This window comes from Scophthalmus maximus, chromosome 11 (genome assembly GCF_022379125.1).
Source record: "Scophthalmus maximus strain ysfricsl-2021 chromosome 11, ASM2237912v1, whole genome shotgun sequence".
Lineage (NCBI taxonomy): Eukaryota > Metazoa > Chordata > Actinopteri > Pleuronectiformes > Scophthalmidae > Scophthalmus > Scophthalmus maximus.
The window spans coordinates 18,239,808-18,259,606 of NC_061525.1; the positions used below are offsets into that span (position 1 = coordinate 18,239,808).

Consider the following 19,799-nt stretch of genomic DNA (forward strand, 5'->3'; position numbering starts at 1 on the left):
CTGATTCACAGCGGTATACCCTGCAAAACCAAAGCAAGCCACACATCAACAAAATGTGCAGAGAGTTTCAAGTGTAAAAAAAAAAAAAAAATCAACAATCTTGCACGAAAATGTGTCACAAAACACAAGATAAAAATCACTTTACAAAATTCAAAAGAAGAAGAAACATCAGCACATCCACTGCAGCACGGCATTCATACGCGGGATATCCGGGGTTCTATACACTACACTGTATCATATTCCTCTGTCTAATATTTACATATTCTGTGAAGATACAGTAAGTGGTAGCTCAGCAAGGAGGCCTCTATGAATCAAAAGAACCCGTGTTGTTCCCTTCACACGGTGAGTGATGTCCGGCCTGCCTCCTCACGGAGGATGCAGAGATGGCTTCTAAAACTGTCGCCTGTAATAAATCTTAACAGAGCTGGGAGACGCGGCGTCAAGTGGCTTGAGGGCGTGTGGGCAGTTGCGTAAATCACATCTGCATATTCAAGCGCTGCTAAAAAAACCCCGAAACTGTTGCCTCTACCATCTGCATTCTGCCAATTGAAAGAGATACACAGCTTGTTTCTAAAAAAAAATAAATGACGACACCTAATGTCGTTCCAAGCCTCTCAGCTAGTTATTCAGTCTCATCTAACCATCTACCCATGTGCGTCCTACCTTGAGCACCCGATAGCATACATTTTCAAATCACTGCTAGCCCTCGTTCATTTCTGTACGTTCAGTGTGTGTAATTTGGCTCCATTAAACCATAGGAGGTTTGCAGACTCAGACTAACAATGACAATAACTCACACCAGTTCCAAACAGTTTTTCCTGCTTTGTCTGCTTCAAAGTTCATTGAGGACGTTTTTTCTCCAGACCAGGCTCATGAAAAATTTGACCGCTGTCATGTTGTGAAGGGGTTGTGATAGAGATTTTTTTTTTACTTTTTTTGTGAGTCAATTAATTAAGAGGTTGATATTCTACCAATCAGATGGAGCGGCTGGCAGACCGTAAAATGCATGTTGATATGCATCTACCGGCTGACAAGCTGGGTTTACACATCAGAGGTGGTGCGGTCCTCCCGACGCAGGAACCTGATGTCACCACCACATACAGGTACACACACACACACACACACACACACACACACACACACACGCACTCGCGAACCACTATCACTTCAATTCAAAGACCTTTAACAAGCCAAAACAAACAGCAATTGCGAAAAAGTGTCTTCCTCTATACTTCCTGTAATTCACACGCACAGATGTGTTTAGTGGCCATGTGATTCATGTATTTCTAGTCGGCGCAACCCCATGGGCTTGATCGTCGCTCTTGATGACAACAGCAAGGCAGCTGGGGAGCTGTTCTGGGATGATGGAGATTCCCGAGGTATTGTTGCTTTTTTTCTCATTTCGGGCCCGTTTGTGTGCAAATGTGCCGCTGGGTACGAGACGGGGATCATCGGCACCTTGTTATTACCGCTCATTATAGGTGTTCTTTTATGAGCCTCAAATGGAAGCACTTATCTCGTCAAACGCCGGGAATCAAATGAATCATTGTGTCAGCTCACACATTTCAAAAAAAGTGAAGGCCAGTTGCTCTGCTGTGTGTGTATTCCAGGTGGCGAACATTAACCGCTTTTTCTTCATCTCTTTACAGAAACCGTTAAAACAGGAAACCACATCCACCACACGTTCTCCATTGTCTATGTAAGTTGCCGCAGCATGCGTCTACACCATCTGTCAAATCCAGCCCCAGATATTCCCTCTCATCTGAACTCGAGTTCAAAGATCAAAACCACCGGAGACACTTCGACTTCCCCAGTCCAGAGCAGCCAGCGTGATTGATCCATGTTATGCTGGCGAAGCTTTGTTGGATCAAGAACTCTATGTTCCGGCATCACACGGCGCTGAGGATTCCCTTGCATGTTTAATGTATGCCGGCGATGTTCTCCCTGTACATTGGCTTTACACTGGAGTGAGGTGTTTACAGACAGGAAATCTATTGGACCGGATGTTTGACTGATGGGCACGAGTCTGGGGAGTTCACGTACTGGTTGCTTTTCCAGTGTTCTGTACCGGATAGTAGCGAGTGATGTATACATCGGGGTAGACTCTATCTATTGTAAATCTTTTAAAACACCAGAAGAGAGAGACTGAAGTGCTGTTGAGGTGTTATTTGCCGCAGAGTGTAAATCAAGCCAAAGTCATCCAAGCAATGTTAATCTGAGAGCATGCAATAACTTGAATGCATTCAAATGCTGTGTCCTCCTACCTCATAGGGAGTACTGACGATGCAGGTAGCCCACGCCGGCTACAAGGACCCAAACAACCTCAAGTTCGAGAACGTCACCATCCTCGGGGTCCCCACCGCTCCTCTGTCCGTCTCTGTCACTCACGTTGGCGCTGGACGAAAGGGAAACACCACCACAGCGGTGCCAAACTCCGGCATACAGTACGATGGAGCCAAGGAGGTAAACACACACACCCACACACACACACGCATGCTCGTAGACATCGGCCATTGCACAAATGAAAAACTTTGCTTTACAGAAAAGGTATGTAGCCAAACTAACAACGTGAAATTGTCTTCTTAACCTTTCCGGGAGGTGTGCAGGTCATATTTCTTTTAAAGCAGCTCTAATCCACTTCTCGGCGGATTGAATTGTTGTGTGCAATGCAAAGGTTTTTTTTTTAAGCTTTCAGTGAAGCATCTGTAATTATGACTCTGATGACTATGATTCGGTTGTTCCCCTCAGCTACTCAAAGCATTTTTAGCATCTTCCAGCTCATTATTTTGGACTCTTACAGCTTTGTTTCCAGCCGCAGCATCAGCAGCAGCAGCAGCAGCGGGCGGATGAAATGCTCCGATAAACACACCGTGCACTCAAGACCGGCACCAAACTGTAAGCAGGCATAGTTAGGGACCAGCCAATAAACGGCTGATAGAGGCTAATATATTTTCTTTTGAAGTTAATGGAGATGAGAAAAGAAAAAATGGGCGTTAGTCCTGCAATCTTTTCCCGAATTTTCTCTTTTGCCGTGGAAACCCTGGTGGACAGATGCGCGGTGGACGCTTTACGCAGCGGCTGTAGCCTAGAAGACGTTTGACATTTATTTCAATATGTCCAGGCATGGAACCATTGCGGTAAATCCCAAGGTTGGCCTCTAAGTATAAGAAATGATAACAATTTACATTGTGTGTGTGTGTGTGTGTGTGTGTGTGTGTGTGTGTGCATGAAATAAAGTGAGATACAGAAAGAAAAATGAGAAATAATTATTGAATCTACAGTAGAAGCTCAGGGTTATGAACAAAAAAGCAAGAGTCTATAAAGTGTCAAGAGGTGCAATTAAATAATGCAACAGAGAGGCGCTTTGAGCGTTTGTGTGAATTTCAAAGTGCACGTGTTTACGCGTACGTGTACGTGGTTGTGCCTGTTTGATTCTCAAGGTCTCTCTAGTCAGACATAGAGGCACGCATTTATCAAATGACTCTCGGCGGTAATCATTTCCTGCAGCGGGGGTGAAGGGTAAATGTGCTGTTACACCTAAACTCTGGCTTGTCGTTTCCATCAGTCTTTATATGTCTAGTCAGACCGGGCCTTGAATATCGCTCACAGCCGCGGAACATCATTAGTTTGACATAGCCTCAAATAGAACAATACTTTACAACACGGGTCACATTGGATGGCTGTGTTTTCTTTCACGTTTGACCTGAAAGCATTAAGTTCTTTTTTTGATATATATATATATATATCTATCATTTCCAGCCTACTGTGCATGTAAACGCCCTCCCTCATAGTCCCTGTGCCCTCTTTTATTGGATCCTTTCTTTTGTTGTCTTCTTACTCATGTTACTCTCTTTCCCTCAGTGTCTTCATTTATCCCTCTGCCTATTCCTGCCTTTGCAGCCTCTCCTCTTCTTTCCAATGATGACTTCCCGTGTGCATTTTACCCTATAGAATTGCTGAAGTAATTATTTCAAAAATAACGGGAACGACATATCCCCCTCCCCAGCTGAGGATGCATCAGATGGCGTCTGCAGTGACCAGAGCCTCCATCTAAACGACAGGGGCTGCCCAAGATGTGTTGTGAGAATGACTCATAATTCCCAGTAGAGGCTGTTGAAACAGCGAGGGAAATGATCAACTGCGTCCTAATTGATAGTACACGAAACGTCAAGCGCACATTCCTCGAGCAAGCGCGTCTTTGCCTACTTGCATAGGGAGGTTGTTCGGCCCAAGACAGCTTCGAAGGAATGCTACCACAGTGGCATCCTCGGATTAATAATTCATTTAAACTCTCTCTATAATCTCTCTCTCACCTTCACTTCCTGTACGCTTCATCACACACACACACACAGGTTCTGTTTCTGAGCGGCCTCTCTCTGACCCTGGGGGAGACCTACCTGGTGCAGTGGGAACTGGAGGCACAAGAGAAGCAGCGCTTCGACTGCCACCCAGAGGAGGATGCAGACGAGGCCAAGTGCAAGGCCAGAGGCTGCCTCTGGGCGGTGAGGAGAGACTCCGATGCTGTTACCCTACACGTACTGTACATACACCTGATTTCTGCGTTCTGAAAATGCCTGTGCTTTCCTTTCTCAGCCAAGCACCATCGAACGTGCCCCGTGGTGCTTCTATCCAAAAGACTATGGTTACACCGTTACGGCACGCAAAGAATCCAACTCGGGCATGACAGTTGACATCACCCGCAACAAGAAGTACTTGAGCAGCGGTCGCCCCCAGTCTCCAGACATAGACACGCTCCGCGTCGAGATCCGTTACCACAGCGGTGACATGCTGCAATTCAAGGTGTGCATGTATTTGTGTCAGTAGCGGTGCATTCTCTCACATAGCAGTGTGTGTGTTTGTGTTTCTCAGTTGTTTCTCTGACTTGACCTCACCTCCCTTGTCCAGATCTGGGACCCAGCCACAGATCGCTATGAGGTTCCCGTGCCGCTGTCGGTTCCCGCTGTTCCCGAGACTGATGAGAGCAAGAGGCTTTACCAGGTCCTTCTAACCGACAATCCATTTGGCATCCAGGTCGTGAGGAAGAGCACAGGGACCAAAATGTGAGTATTTTCAATCGTTCAAATATTGTGTTCTATAGATCTATGTGCCTTGTTGTTGTTGTTGTTGTTGTTGTTTTGGGGTGGATATAATCATCATCATCATCATCATATTATTATTATTGCTATTATTGATAATAATGCATATTAAACTTCATTTGTATAGCACAATTAAAACACAGTGGAGTAAAAAAATTGAAACAACATAATTCAAATACAGAACACCAAGGGAGAGAAAAATAACCAGTATCAAATGACTAAGCTATACAAAATAAATAAAGAAATACAGGAACACTAAGCTCCTGCCAAAGGACATCTAAAAAATGTTTTTTATACATATTTAAAAAGAGATTTAAAAGCCACAATCACCCTTGTTCGCCAACCACCGACCCTTAGAAACAACCAGGAGAGCCATGTCAGAAGACCGTGGATGACAGGCCAGGGAAAGACTATCTAAATTCTAAACAATATTCAAAATTGAAGACAATGAAAAATAACGACAGCATGGTGTGCCCCACCGTGTCAAAGGAGGGACAAGCTTTTCTTTTCAGCAACTCAACGGCAACTAATAGGGCGAGAAAGCTGTGGGCACCACCGATGGGTTGCCGGGATAATGTGGATTCATTCGGTTTGTCTTTTTTTTTATAAACCTATCATTCTTCAGCAATGGAGATTATGATGTCATCACCTGCACTGTTTCCATAAGGCTTGATTGAATTCATAGGGACTATTGGGCCTTAGCGCTGGTATGCGCCGTCTGCTGAGTGCCATTCTATTATTTATTGTTTGATATATTAAGGTCTTTACCTGCTGGTTTAAGACGGCTCCTTGGTTGTCGTTAAGGTGCCTCTTCATACTTACCCTCTAGAATTTGCCGTTTTTCATGAAAATGTATAAAGGCAATTGACATCATTTTTTTAAGGAGTCGCCTGAAATGAATTCCATCTTATCTCCTATTTCATCTTTACCTATGAAATGAATGTCAAATACATTTTATGCTGTCGTTATCATTTAGGCAAATGAGTATGCGTTCCATGCTTTATTTTGTTCTCACGAGCACGATGCCTACTCCTTCCCTAAAAGTGGCCACAATAGAGTAATTGCCAATTTTAGGCAACGTATTCGCTCCTATCCACAAGCAATGATGTGAGACGTCGTATAAAAAAAACGTATTCAAAATGATTTCCAGGCAAGTTTGTGTTTTTTTTTTCTCTCTGTGATTTAAAGCAACGACGATTTCCAAAGCATATCTTTTAGCAAGGGTGGCATTATTTTGTAGTTAAGCCTTCCATGTTTTTTAGTTTTTTCCTAAATGTCAGCTGAAATTTTGCTAATTAAAATTTATGAAGTGTGTTGACGGGATCCCTGCAGTTCCTACGGGTTATTATGCTTATTTGTGTCAAACATATTGTGAATAACTCCCTTTGACAATAATTCCCTCACTCCCCCTCTCTCTCTTTCTCCCTCTCCTCATCTCATTGATTCAATCCTCTGTCACTTTTCCCAGCTGGGACTCCTCTGTGCCAGGTTTTACTTTCTCCGACATGTTCATCCAAGTATCTACTCGACTGGCCTCGGAGTTTGTGTACGGCTTTGGGGAGACAGAGCATCCTACCTATAAGCACAACTTCGACTATCACACCTGGGGAATGTTCTCCAAGGACCAGCCACCGGGTGTAGGTATCACAACGAAGCGCATTACTGTGACTTCACACGCGTGAAGAAATTAATAAAGATTCGGTTGCTATTTCCCTCTCAATGCCAGTTTTGTGCTCGTGGTGGAATAGTGCACCCTGCGCTGAATGACTTGAACGTCATACTATCTAGAGCCTGCAGAGGTGACTTGTAAACACCCTTCCGGCGCAGTACGTGAACCCGACTTTCCCTCTCTCACGGCACTTTGATGTGGTGCTGTTGATATGAGCGATGGTTATGGAGTGTCATCATGTTTTCCCTACCAGCGTCGAGGCAAGGCAGGATGAAAGTTTCCACCTGCGTCAGCAGTATCGAGCCTAATTGCTAAGTAGCGCAGACAGCTCCACAGCGTTCAGACAAATGTTAGGGGGCCATTGGAGAGCAAGGCCATTAGGAGCTTGGAAATAAAGTAGTTTTTGAACGCTTTAATTTGGGAGTACGGCGCAAAAACTGTTTTGTCTTCATTTACTGGAAATTCTTATTTGTGCAAATCATAGTTAAATTATTATTTTCTGATGTGATATTATTCAAAGAAGCACTTAACACTCAATCCACGCTTAGAGTTAGTCCCTTTTGTGTTGAGTGTTGGTCTCATTGCTAGAACTGTCACTATCCATTAGCCTCTGATGCATCTTCTAAAGCTTCTTTAAGCCAAGGTGAAATGAGCAGTTCAAACAGCTCCGAACAACAGTCTTACTTGTCAGCGAACGTGGAGACTTAAATAAACCGAATGAAAAACTATGGAAAAACCTTTCAGGTTGCGCATGAAAGTCCACTGGTCATTTTACGAGAAAATGCATGTATTTAAATCATCAATCAGTCAGTGCCTTCTCTCTGATTCTTCTCTCATGGATCATTTTACTTGTTGTTCAAAATATGCAGGGACTCGGCCAAAAGGATACGGACGTGCAGCAACATGAAACAAATACATTGCTTGAGGTCGAATACTGGATAATTGATGAGAAAAATACTCATTAACTAGGCCGTGCACCATAGAAGCAGCAAGTAAAGATAAGGGATCCATAGTCAGACTATTGCATATCCATGCAAATGTATCTAGGATGTGTCAAGAAAGACTGAAAGGCCATTGGAAGAACTCTTTCTCCTGACTCAGGCCTTGTGTCAGGGCCTCAAGGACATACGCACACATCCCAAAACAAAAAATGACATTGAGACAGAGCCGATCCTCATAGACATCGCATCAGTTTAACAACTTCTTACGCACCAAAGTTGCAGGAGGGTGCAGGAGCCTGATGGAGTATGACGTTCCCATGAGTTTTCCGCGCACAGCGGTGACATCTGAAAAGTGGCAGGTTCCCTGTCCCCCGCCACCTTTCTATCTGTTCCCCATCACCCCGTCTGTCCATTCCCATCCTCGTCTGAATGCTGAAGGCAACACTGGGAGCCTCTACGTAGTTACAGGAGGAGAACACAAAGTCCATACTGAACTCGCTCACACCAGAACACAAAACTTTGTTACATGTGTGTAAATACTGACGCACGCTAACGTGAGTGTGTGCAAGCCACAGTCAATGCACGCCGAGGCAAGCAAACATCTGCAAAAGACAGATTTTTATTCAAAAGCAATGAATTGTCACAGATAATGGAAAACAAAAGAAACAAACAAAAAAGAGAACAAAATAACAAAATGACTGCCTTCAGGCACACATGCAAATTGATTAGATTGGCCGTTCTAAACCATAAATTTTGATAAAACTTCGAAAGCTCTCCGCTGTTAATACGTTGCCAAGTTGAGTATGGTAACCGAGCTACAGTTCTGTCATTCATTTCAATGATCTGTATGCTACATTTAGGACTTTTTGATTTTCTCATAGCATTAATTCAAATCCCCAAATAACCTCCCAGCCGTCTGGTGACGTCTTCAGGCCAGTATACAGCCTAGTTTAAAATATTGGGGGCTAATATTGGGCATCATAACTAACAAAATATACTTTTAAGAAAATGTTTTAGCCAGTGCTCATTCATTTCCACACAGGATAGGTATTTTTTACCCATATATGTGAAATGTCCCCTCAGATATAAAGGAAAAATGCTCATGAAAAAACAAAGCGGCGCACGGGCCAACATACTGTAAAAACTGCAGAACGGACCGATTATTTAATCAACATCAATCCAGCTCACCCTTTCCCTCTGACTCTCCGTCTCTCTGCTACAGTACAAGATGAATTGCTACGGGGTGCATCCTTTCTACATGGGCCTGGAGACCACCAGCGATGCTCACGGTGTGCTGCTGCTCAACAGCAATGCTATGGGTGAGCCATGACACACACAGACACACAGACACACACGTGCATGCTTGCGCATGCACATGCATTTCCCAGCACATGCCAGCACATGCACACACATACATATACATATCATCACACTGAATTACATATGCAGGAAGCATTTATGTATTAATGAGTGAGGCCATTTTCCACGTTTTGAGCACATTGAGAAATACAAGACAGGCAGTCTTATATAAGGCCAACACATTGCAGTGAGGCTTTATCTCCACTGATGCATTTGCATGACGAACAGCAATTGACAATCTGAAATCACAGAAAAAATATCAAAACATCAACACACACACACACACACACACACAGAGCTTTTTCTGACCCTGTAAGACCCAGTTCAGTGGCTCATTTGGTAAAAATGTTCTTCTAAATTGATTTCATCACCAGATTAACTAATCTAGTTCATGCGGTTTATCTCGACTAATTCAACTGTCTTCTCTATTAATTCAAAACAGTTTCACATTCAATGTTTTCAGAAAATGCAACTTCATAAATTGGGATCTTATCTTACCTTATGTTTAAAACCAAAACATACATGTGCAACACAGTAAGCTGACACATACACGCATACAAACCAGACTCCATTTGAATTTGTAAGTGACTAACATGTCTTCTTTGCTTCATGTCCAGATGTGACTTTCCAGCCTACTCCAGCTTTAACCTACCGAACTGTGGGAGGCATCCTGGATTTCTACATGGTCCTGGGACCTACACCTGAGATGGTGGTGCAGGAGTACACTGCAGTAAGTCTTCCGGGTTGTTTGTTGGTGTGTGTATGAATGTGTGCATGTGTTGGGTGTGTGTTTCTGTGTCTGTGTATGTGTGTGTGTGTGTGTGTGTGTGTGTGTGTTTTGTGTCTGGCCCTGGGCTGCTGTTGATGGACTGCGGCAGCTGGGAGTTCCTCGCTTCATTGCGCTCTCTCATTTAGCCAATCTAAACACACACGCACTCACAAACACACATACACACACACATACACACACGCACGTGTGCACACACACACACACAAACACACACAAACACTTTATGGACGCTGTCCCGTTTTGCTGCAACAACTTTTTTCTGATGTTTTCTGAACTGTTTTAACTTCCTTGTTTGTTTTTCTTCTTAACAGCTGATTGGGCGTCCTGTTCTACCTGCCTATTGGTCTCTTGGGTTCCAGCTCTGTCGCTATGGTTACGCCAACGACAAAGAGATAGGGGATCTCTATAGAGACATGAGGGCAGCGGGTATCCCCTATGTAAGTGTTCAGACAAGGACTATTTTTTGAAAGATGTCAGAACAGTAAAAGTGTACCAATTACAATTATGTTTTCAAAGGAGAAATCCGAAATCTGAAAACAATATGAGAAAATACAGATATTCAACTCATATGTTCCCCTCAGGTTTCAGGCAACCAAATCTCAACACAGGCCAACAGAGTTTCAGCGTTTCAAATTTCTTTCTGTCTCCACTGACGGACAGACAATCAATAATTCTTTGGAAACAACAAAATCCCTGCTTTTCTTTTCAAACATTCAATTACTTGAATTTATTTGGGGTAGAAATGGTTGAATCTCATGCATCACAACTTCAACAATGCTATAAACTATAATGGGACATTAGGGGACACAATGCTGTCAATGCCCAAATAATGTACATCTCGTCCAGACCTAATTTTTCCCAAAATGGTCAATTTCATTCAATCTGTGCTGTGGGCACAAGGAATATTTTCATCGCTCCCATCCGAACAAATGTAATCCCATAGCTTCCTCTTGTATGTTGTACATGCACTCAGTGGGATAGACTGAGCTAAATTCAACACAGTATCTACCAACATTGTATGGTTCACTGTATGCGGACAATAACTACATACAACATAAATTAGAGTTATTGGGACGAAGCAAAATGGAGGCATTGACTTCATGGATTACATTGAGAACATCTAGTTTGACCTAATGAAATTTGGCCTCTAATCTCATTTGAAATCCATCCCATTGTAGTTTTCTCAGCCTCTAGACGTTTCACATTTTGCACAAGGAACGGTAACTCTCTCTGACAGTAAAAGTCAGATTTGAATATCATTTTAGTTAAACAAGTTTGTGACATAAAAAAAAAAGGAACGTATCTATGAGCTGTGTCTAGCCATGGCAAGATGCCCCAAGAAGACGGCCCAGATGCCAGAATCCCATTTTTATTCCTGAGGAACAGAATAAAGAATGTCCATTGATAATCAAATGATCCCCGGAATATGCCTCCGCAAAGCCCCAACCTGCGGGGAGCTGACGTCGGCCATAAAGCATCGTGCATCATTAACTGAAATGAAGGAAGCAGAAAATGCAGCTACTTACAAATGCCACACATCAGGTGGCTTTACAGACTAATAAACCACGCAGCCAGAGCCGGTGAAGTTTTGTTCTACACTGGAGGAGACGATACCCAAAAGCGTATGAAAAGTCTCACTTTTCTCATTCTGTATCTTAAACTCGCCACCTTTTCGTATTTATTAGCAGTAATTTTTTACATCCTCGTAGCAAATTTTCTTTTTTCTCAACCTGATGAGAGGAAAGGGGTTCATATATATAGTCTTGTTTATTTTTTTAAATTCAGACTTCAGAGCTCAGACTTACCAGCTCTGTTAAGTTCTGAATATGCGGGACGTGGTCATCGTGAGGCATCAGTGACATGCATCCGCTAATAAAAAATAGTCTTTCACTGGGATGTTGCCGTTCCGGTATAGTGCAAACCACAAAGACCGGGGTTTAATATGGGAAAAATATTGTTGTTTATATGAATGTCAGGTGTTGTTCTTCTGGCATCTGCAGGATGTGCAGTATGCAGACATTGACTACATGGATCGCCAGCTCGACTTTATCCTGGACCCTGAGTTCAAAAACCTGCCCACCCTGGTTGATCACATGAGAGGAGAGGGCATGAGGTTCATCTTCATTCTGGTAACGACCCGATACCGATACGGGCACATTAACGGGCACTTATGCTTATTCATCATGTAAATCACTGCATTGCTGTGCTCTACTGAATGCAGAAGCATTTCCGTGTGTATTTAAATCCAGGATCCGGCCATTTCCGGCAACGAGACAGTTTATTACCCTGCCTTTGTGAGAGGTAAAGAAGCGGATGTCTTCATCAAATGGCCTAAAAACATCAGTGATGAAATTGTGTGGGGGAAGGTAAGAGGGAGTGGATGGCGAAACAAACAAGTGGAAAAAAACACATTAGCATGTGTTGATTAGAAGAGACACTGACTTTTGCATATTATTTGGCGATATGATTCATTATCTTTTTTTTTTCTTCCGCTGCAGGTCTGGCCAGATTATCCTAATATCACTGTTAATGAATCCCTGGACTGGCATACACAAGTGGAGGTACACGTGCATTTTTTACTTCACCGACATATCATACGTCCAAGCGTCTGCTTTGGGGAGCGCGCGACAGAAATGCAAATGCCGTGGTGCACAATTAAAATAAATGAGATCATTCACTTTGACTTCCTGATGATTTGACTGTGCTGCACAATCTTCCAGTACTACCGGGCCTACACAGCGTTCCCTGACTTCTTACGCACCGAAACAGCCGAATGGTGGCTTCAAGAAATCAAGGATTTCTATGAGAAAACCATGAAGTTTGATGGCCTCTGGATCGTGAGTGACACTGAAAGAAAAAAAAGTTTCTATTCCACTCTCATCCTGCCCGATTTTGCTTTGAATTCCATATTTTCGACAATCTGTTAAAAATCTGTAGGACATGAATGAACCCGCCAGTTTTGTCCATGGCACCGTTGGACAGATGTGTCTCGGTGATCCACTGCTCGAGAACCCTCCGTATATGCCACGTAAGACAGATACAGTTTTCTTTCTTTTTGAGAAATATTAAGTTATGACATCAATGTGAACGGTTTGATTTTAAAGGTGTGTGTGTGTGTGTGTGTGTGTGTGTGTGTGTGTGCTCGGCCTCCGTAAAGCATTGGAGTCCAAACATCTTGGCTTAAACCACAAGACTCTGTGCATGAACAGCGAGCAGACACTCAGTGATGGAAAGAAAGTCAGACACTACGATGTCCATAACCTCTACGGCTGGTCCCACACCAAGCCTACCTATGAGTAAGTGGATATGTATTGGTGCGCCTGCCTGTGTGTGTGTGTGTGTGTGTGTGTGTGACTTTGTGTGAAGACTTTTGTTTTTTTTTGGAAGATCATCTATATTTCTAGCGGGAACTTTAGAGTAGATGTTGTTATTCTGCACTTTACCTGTAAGAGAAAAAGATATTCTCCGTATTGGGAATAATTCAAATTATCTTAATTACAATCATGAACCCACAGATTCAATGTAGTTGATGGGAACAGAGTGCAAGGACGGCAGAACCTATCATAAACACATTCAGCAAGCAAATGCAGCCACAGGAGATGTGGAACTGATATCTTCCAGCCGTCCACAGAAATATGGCCTCATCAAATCTTTATGGTAGTAATCACCAATGGGAAACTTCATTGGTCCTCGTGGTGGAATTGGCACCATTGGCCCCTGAGCCCAGGTGGTTAAGCACAGGAATTATTTGATTTTAGCACCACGTTGAATTTAACAGTCACAATTAATTGGTTAATTTGCTTCTAAAAAGGAATGTACTTTATTTAAGAGGACGACGACAATTTTACACGCTGCTTTGTTGCTAGTGTGTGTGTGTGTGTGTGTGTGTGTGAGAGTGTGTGCACACAAAGTGCGCACACTTTTCTCAACAAATCTCTTTCTGTGCAGTGCTCTGCTGAATGTGACAGGTAAAAGAGGCATAGTGGTGACAAGGTCCACTTACCCCTCCAGTGGAAAATGGTCTGGGCATTGGTTGGGAGACAACAACGCCAGCTGGGACCAGCTTTACAAATCCATTATAGGTATAAACACACGTTTTAAAACACACTGTAAAAATGCCCTGTGGGTTAAAACTTGGACCTTAGACGAGAGACAAGAAGAGGGGAATCTCAAATTTGGTACAACTCCCCCGTTTCCTTTGTTCTGCAGGCATGATGGAGTTCAGTCTGTTTGGCATCCCTTACGTAAGTATCATCATCCGATCTTGGATTTGACGAGGCATAATCTTATTGATGTGACCTTGTCCTCGCTAAGTAGATTACAGCTGCTGGAGTGACGTGATTTTGTTTCTCGAGACCCTTTGATCCAAGGACATCTTCTGATGCACTGCGAAAGCGGGTTTTACAAGCGCCGCCCTGACCCTATCTGTCATGACCTATACACATTTCTTATAAATTAGGTATAGTCGCTGTTGTCCTAGCTTTCTCCGTCTCTGATTTCTTTGCTCCTGTGTCTCGTCGGCGTTATTTCTGTCTCCCTTTGTCCCCCTGTCCTCTTTGATCTCCTTGGTGTGTCTACTTAAAAATAATCCGGCACCGTCAATCGATCCTTGTTTGGAAGTTCACGTGCATGCTCACAGCCCAGTCACAGCAGGGTTATGGACACACAGCAACATCCCTCACTCTGGCGGTGTCTTGCTCAAGGACGCTTCAGAAACATTGCAACCAAAATAGTTTGACCCCGGCTTCTGTTGTTCGGACGGCGCTCACTGTTGTCACCCCCTACCCCTTTGGCGCGCACTATCCCCTGACTCTGTCTGTCAATCTCTTTCAGACCGGGGCCGACATATGTGGCTTCTTCAGTACAGCCGAGTATGAAATGTGTCTGCGCTGGATGCAACTGGGGGCCTTCTATCCATACTCACGCAACCACAATGGCAAGGGAAGCCCGGTGAGTGAACATGAGAAAAAACGCACATACACGTGAGATGATATGAACCAATTTTAACCCAGTCCCCACCTATCTTCACTTTTATGTGTGGTTGTTAACCTTATGCTGATGCCCGACTTAAAGCCATAACTTGACTGTAATAAGTTAAACAGACTTGTGGAACAATTCTCGTCTGTAGTTCCATCAAACCACAGAAGCAACCAATCAAAACTGGTGTCAAGATTTAAGGGCATTTATTCGGCTACAAAATAATTTAAAGAATTATCAAAGGATAACAGCAGAATTTAAATTATTCCAATATTCCAGTTATTCAAAATAATTTAACTTTTTTTATTTTTTTGGTCTTGTAAAATGATACAGTATACATATAAAATATAGACACAGCATGAATGTATTATATATATGTAATTATTTCAGAATCATGGGAACTTATTCAACTCAAATCGGTGCAGTCGTTCTTTATGAGCACACTCTGCTGTACAACTGCACAAAAGCTTGATGCTTTAAAAGGCTATAAAAGCTAGTTTCACTGGCCTTGAATGACTGGCGCTAACTGTAGCTCAAGAGATGACACAGATCTGCTGCAGTTACAGTGCCAAAGTATTGTGCTCCTAAAGTATAGGCGCACGTGTTACTGCAAATATACTGTGGTAATACAAAAACATTTATCAACATTTTCTTGTTTGCGAGAAATGCAAACTGAGTTGTTTCCTCGACTCGTCTGTCTCTTAATTTGCGTCTGACACACACACACACACACACACACACACACACCAAAAGATAGACTTGTTTGGTGGTGTAGTGTCGGTGGCATTCATTCTAGCGGTGACCTTTAAGAGCGTTGGAACACATCTGAGAAATCCAATAACGCCCGTCCGGAGATCGATCCCACCGGGCAAAATTTCTCTGCACTGGAGTCTGCAATACGAGACAGGGGCACACTTGTGCGTGTGCGTGTGCGTGTGTGTGTGTGTGTGTGTGTGTTGGGGAGGTAATGGCATGGAATGGGGATATAATTGAATTCTCAAGGTGATCTGGGCACCACTGCACACCACCTAACCTCCACTCAACACACACACTCGCCGTGATTCCAATCATTTAACAATGGCTTGCAAATGGGTGTTTAAACATGGAGAAAATTGACAGAAAAAAGCATGTGAGGAGAAGGCAGCACAAAAAAAAATGACAGTTTGAGGGGAAGGGATAAAGTCAGGGAGACAAAGTAAAAGTGACAGAGGTGAGAATTGGTGGGAGAACAGTGTAGATATGTCTCACAAATAGGAGAGAAGAACAGAAGGGTTGAGAGGAAAAATGCTGAATAGTAATACAGTTAAAGCAATAAGGAGCGGGAGAGGAGTTCGTAAGCTTTCAGACAGAGAAGGGGAAAAAGCATGCGCGATGAAATTGGCGGGGAATAAAGACCAGATTAAGTTTTACCTTCAAGCTAAATGGTGGTGACGCAGGGTAGTGACGAGGACGCGGGAGCCGGAGGAAGGCTGAACAAACAATTCGCCGACTTTGAAACACCCGCGATCGAGTCAAAGAAAGAGACGTGTGGCGAAAAGCAGGACTACGAGAAACGGGATCAATGACGGCAATTAATGTAGTCTGCTGTGTTGTCTGTTTTTTGGTTCGTTCTTTTTGTTTGCCTTGTTCAGTGCGCCAAATTAAAATCCCCGATCGTCAAACGGTTGGCGACTGTATCCTCCAGTCTGCTTAACAGGGCGTTTGACAACAGAGCGTTAACGCCGCAAACCAGACCGGAGGGTACACAAGGTCGGAGACGGCGGCAAAAGACAACGAGAGAGTGGAGAGCTTTTGCAGAGTCATTCCCAGAGCTCCGTCACGCCCAGCGTCTCTTTGCCCTCGGACAACTTTCAGTGTTGACCTCGAGATAATTCCACTGCGCCAGCAGTATACCGCAGTGTCCACAGTCATATCGGAACAAGGCGAAATTAATTAAACAAGATATATTCTCCGCCCGAGCCTGTTTCAGCAGCCTAGTCATATTCCAGTCATGTGTATCATTATTCTCCCAAAGGAACATATTATTGTTTGTCTAAATGTACTTTCTTTTTGTCCCGACCTGAGCGCTGCAATGCAAAACGGAAGGGCGAAGTTTTATGAGACGGGCCACGGGACTAGATTGCAGACAGATAAATGAAGAGAGAGACCAAGCGGAGGAGAGGAAAAGACGAAGGGGGCTGACGCATCCGGATAACCTCGTTTCTTTTGTCTTCCCCAGGACTGAACGTGTATAAGCACGTTCACACACGCATACATATCTGTCTCAAATCAGTGTCTGTCACAAGGCCTTTTGCCGCCATAAATGTGACCATAAATTATATATATATATATATATATATATATAGATTCATGAGATAGATTTCTGTCGGCTTCTCACTCTTCAGCACTCCCTGCTCACATCTCTTCATCAATTCCTCCACTGGTTTTCCACAGATGAGAAGTCTACCTTGAGGGCCCGACAGACAGTGGTATAGCTGTCAAGCAATGTGAGATTTGTGAGACTGTCTAAATGTTAAAAAGTGGAATAAAACAAGTTTTTGGGGAGACTTTCTCGCTGGTGATCTTAACCCTCGTGCAAACCACAGTATCGACATCAAAACTGTCAATTATGTTTCCCGATTCATGGTTTAATCGTTTATTCTGCAGATAAATTAGACAAAAGTGGAACAGTGTTTTTTCACGGGTTTGCCAGAGCCAAACGTCATATCTTCCAAATACTTGCTCTCCATGACCAAATCTCAAAAACCCAGAAATATTTGACTTCAAAAGACATAACTGAGAAAAAATCCCTCTCATCAGAGTTGGACCCAGAACAAATGTCTGCTTTGCTTTTGGGAGCAGAGAGGTTAAACTAATTTTTGCGGGACGCATACTAACGTTAGAAGAATAATATTATAGAGAGCCGAGGCTATCACCTTTATGACACATTCAGCCCCCTCCCCTCAGGATCAGAGGTGCCGGGGTCAAAGTGCAATAGATTTAAATCTTCTCGTACAACCTAGTGCAACACACGTACACTTTATCTACACGAGTGCTAATCCTGCCTCGTTCATCTTTTTTCATAATTCATCTTAGTGTGTGTAGTTGTTGCATGCATATGCTTACTGAAATTGTTTTGTTTCATCTGTGTTGCTTCCCTTAGTGGGAATATAAAGACTTAACTCTACTGAAGTAAAACACAGATATGAGAGTAGGATCCTGGTATGCCATGTCACTGAGAACACCAAGACATGAGGCAATGATCCATTATCGATCCTAGGACTGTTTCCTGTGACTGGGTAGACTCGCCTCGATCGAATGCTCGGCGGGGAGCACGGTGTTTGTCAGCTGCCTTACCAGACCTGCAAACACCTATACTTCACAAGTGGCTTTAGCTGCGTGCAAAGGGTGCCCTCAACTTCGGGGACAGTCTTTTTGAGTTCAGCAGTATTTTACGGTATGCCACTGTTCTATATATAGACACGGTCCTTTCAAGTGGAGGCACCGGTCGCAGGATCGGATATAATATTTGAGGCTCAATCAGAGGCATGAGGGTGCACGAGGAGTGGGACTAAACTCCTTGGTTCACACGTGATTACAATTCGGTGAATGTACCCAGGAAATGATATAATAATCTGGCAAACTCCTTAGGTCCTAAGATTATAGAAACGTTCTGTATTCAATCATGTGCTGTTAGGCCTCCACTTAGTAACCACATGGATACGGTTAATAATTATTATCAAATCTGACAGTCCACACCTAGGAACATGCACACACGGTATCGTAGGGAGGAGCATATGGCGATGACACGCTTCGGCTGAAAATCTTCATCTGTGGGTGGTGTGTGTGTGTGTGTGTGTGTGTGTGTGTGTGTGTGTGTGTGTGTGTGTGTGTGCGCGCGACCAGACTGATTATTTTCCTCACGACAGTGCCAGAAAGTGAGCTAATACATTCCGATTTTCACATATTTCCGGAATGACAGAACACCGTGTCCTCCTTTTTTCCGCCCTTGTCTCTTAAGGGGATGTTACACTTGTTGCCAATTAAAATTAGGTAAATGTCAGCACAGCGTGTGGCAACGGAGGCTGAGCATCATTTATAGGTGCACGCGGGGCCATTTGATTACTTCTGGCAGGAGACAAACCGGCCCGGGTCGCCGTCAGTCTCTCCTCGTGCCTGAAGTTTTTTTTCTTTCTCTCAATTTCAGCATTGTTGTCGTACACAAATGAGAAACGTTCAACACTATGAACGCGGTGACAGGACAAGACGAATGCAGCTGCGTGCAAACGTACATTTATTTCACAGACAAATCTAAAATGTAATGCATTCAGACTCTGCCGTCTTGTTTCCTGCATAGCCCTGCGTGTCTGTGTGTGAGGAGTCTGTACTCGTCGCTGATATGAATGGACCATAGCCGGCGCTTTTGAATTGTATATCTACCGGGTTGAAACAGTGAATCTGTTTGCTCGAACGCCGATCACTTGTCTCGAACAATATGCAAACAGCCTCAGTCAGTGGAGGTTTCACAGGTAGGATGTTTTGTAGGCCCAGTTTGTATGACTAGCACATCCGCTGCAGATCATTTCCACGCGGCGATGAAGCTCTCCCTTTGGGGTTAGAGTAAATGTCCGTGGTCCTGTCACGTTCCTCCTTATTTAACAGATAGAACATGTGTGTAGCCATCAAGGGCATATCCAAGACCCCGAAAAAGCCCAGCAGCAGCCGGAATCCTGCTCCGACACCCATTAGTCCTAACAAGTGTATTATATATATATTAGTGAACCTGTCCATATTGTCTAATTTTTGGAAATCTTTTTTTCAGAGACAAGATCCTGTTGCTTGGAATACAACCTTTGCAGAGACCTCCCGCGACGTTCTGAATATACGTTACACCCTCCTGCCCTACCTGTACACGCTGATGTACGAGGCCCACACCAAAGGAAGCACAGTGGTCAGACCTCTCTTGCACGAGTAAGCAATGAAAAACA

At 43.6% G+C, this 19,799-nt stretch overlaps 1 protein-coding gene across 2 annotated transcripts in view; it reads left to right on the forward strand.

The window, feature by feature from the left end:
• Window positions 1–19,799, forward strand: part of si (sucrase-isomaltase (alpha-glucosidase)) — a 64,028-nt gene that overhangs the window by 34,547 nt on the left and 9,682 nt on the right. For both annotated transcript variants that reach the window (XM_035623541.2, XM_035623540.2), the window contains exons 21-41: window positions 979–1,103; window positions 1,291–1,379; window positions 1,650–1,699; window positions 2,272–2,463; window positions 4,353–4,502; window positions 4,594–4,800; window positions 4,906–5,060; window positions 6,565–6,733; window positions 8,929–9,025; window positions 9,683–9,795; window positions 10,167–10,292; window positions 11,856–11,984; window positions 12,105–12,221; window positions 12,354–12,416; window positions 12,576–12,692; window positions 12,793–12,883; window positions 13,013–13,151; window positions 13,804–13,937; window positions 14,065–14,099; window positions 14,689–14,805; window positions 19,634–19,782. In XM_035623541.2, the coding sequence (XP_035479434.2) occupies window positions 979–1,103; window positions 1,291–1,379; window positions 1,650–1,699; window positions 2,272–2,463; window positions 4,353–4,502; window positions 4,594–4,800; window positions 4,906–5,060; window positions 6,565–6,733; window positions 8,929–9,025; window positions 9,683–9,795; window positions 10,167–10,292; window positions 11,856–11,984; window positions 12,105–12,221; window positions 12,354–12,416; window positions 12,576–12,692; window positions 12,793–12,883; window positions 13,013–13,151; window positions 13,804–13,937; window positions 14,065–14,099; window positions 14,689–14,805; window positions 19,634–19,782 (2,564 nt within the window). The remainder of the gene's footprint in view (window positions 1–978; window positions 1,104–1,290; window positions 1,380–1,649; window positions 1,700–2,271; window positions 2,464–4,352; window positions 4,503–4,593; window positions 4,801–4,905; window positions 5,061–6,564; window positions 6,734–8,928; window positions 9,026–9,682; window positions 9,796–10,166; window positions 10,293–11,855; window positions 11,985–12,104; window positions 12,222–12,353; window positions 12,417–12,575; window positions 12,693–12,792; window positions 12,884–13,012; window positions 13,152–13,803; window positions 13,938–14,064; window positions 14,100–14,688; window positions 14,806–19,633; window positions 19,783–19,799) is intronic.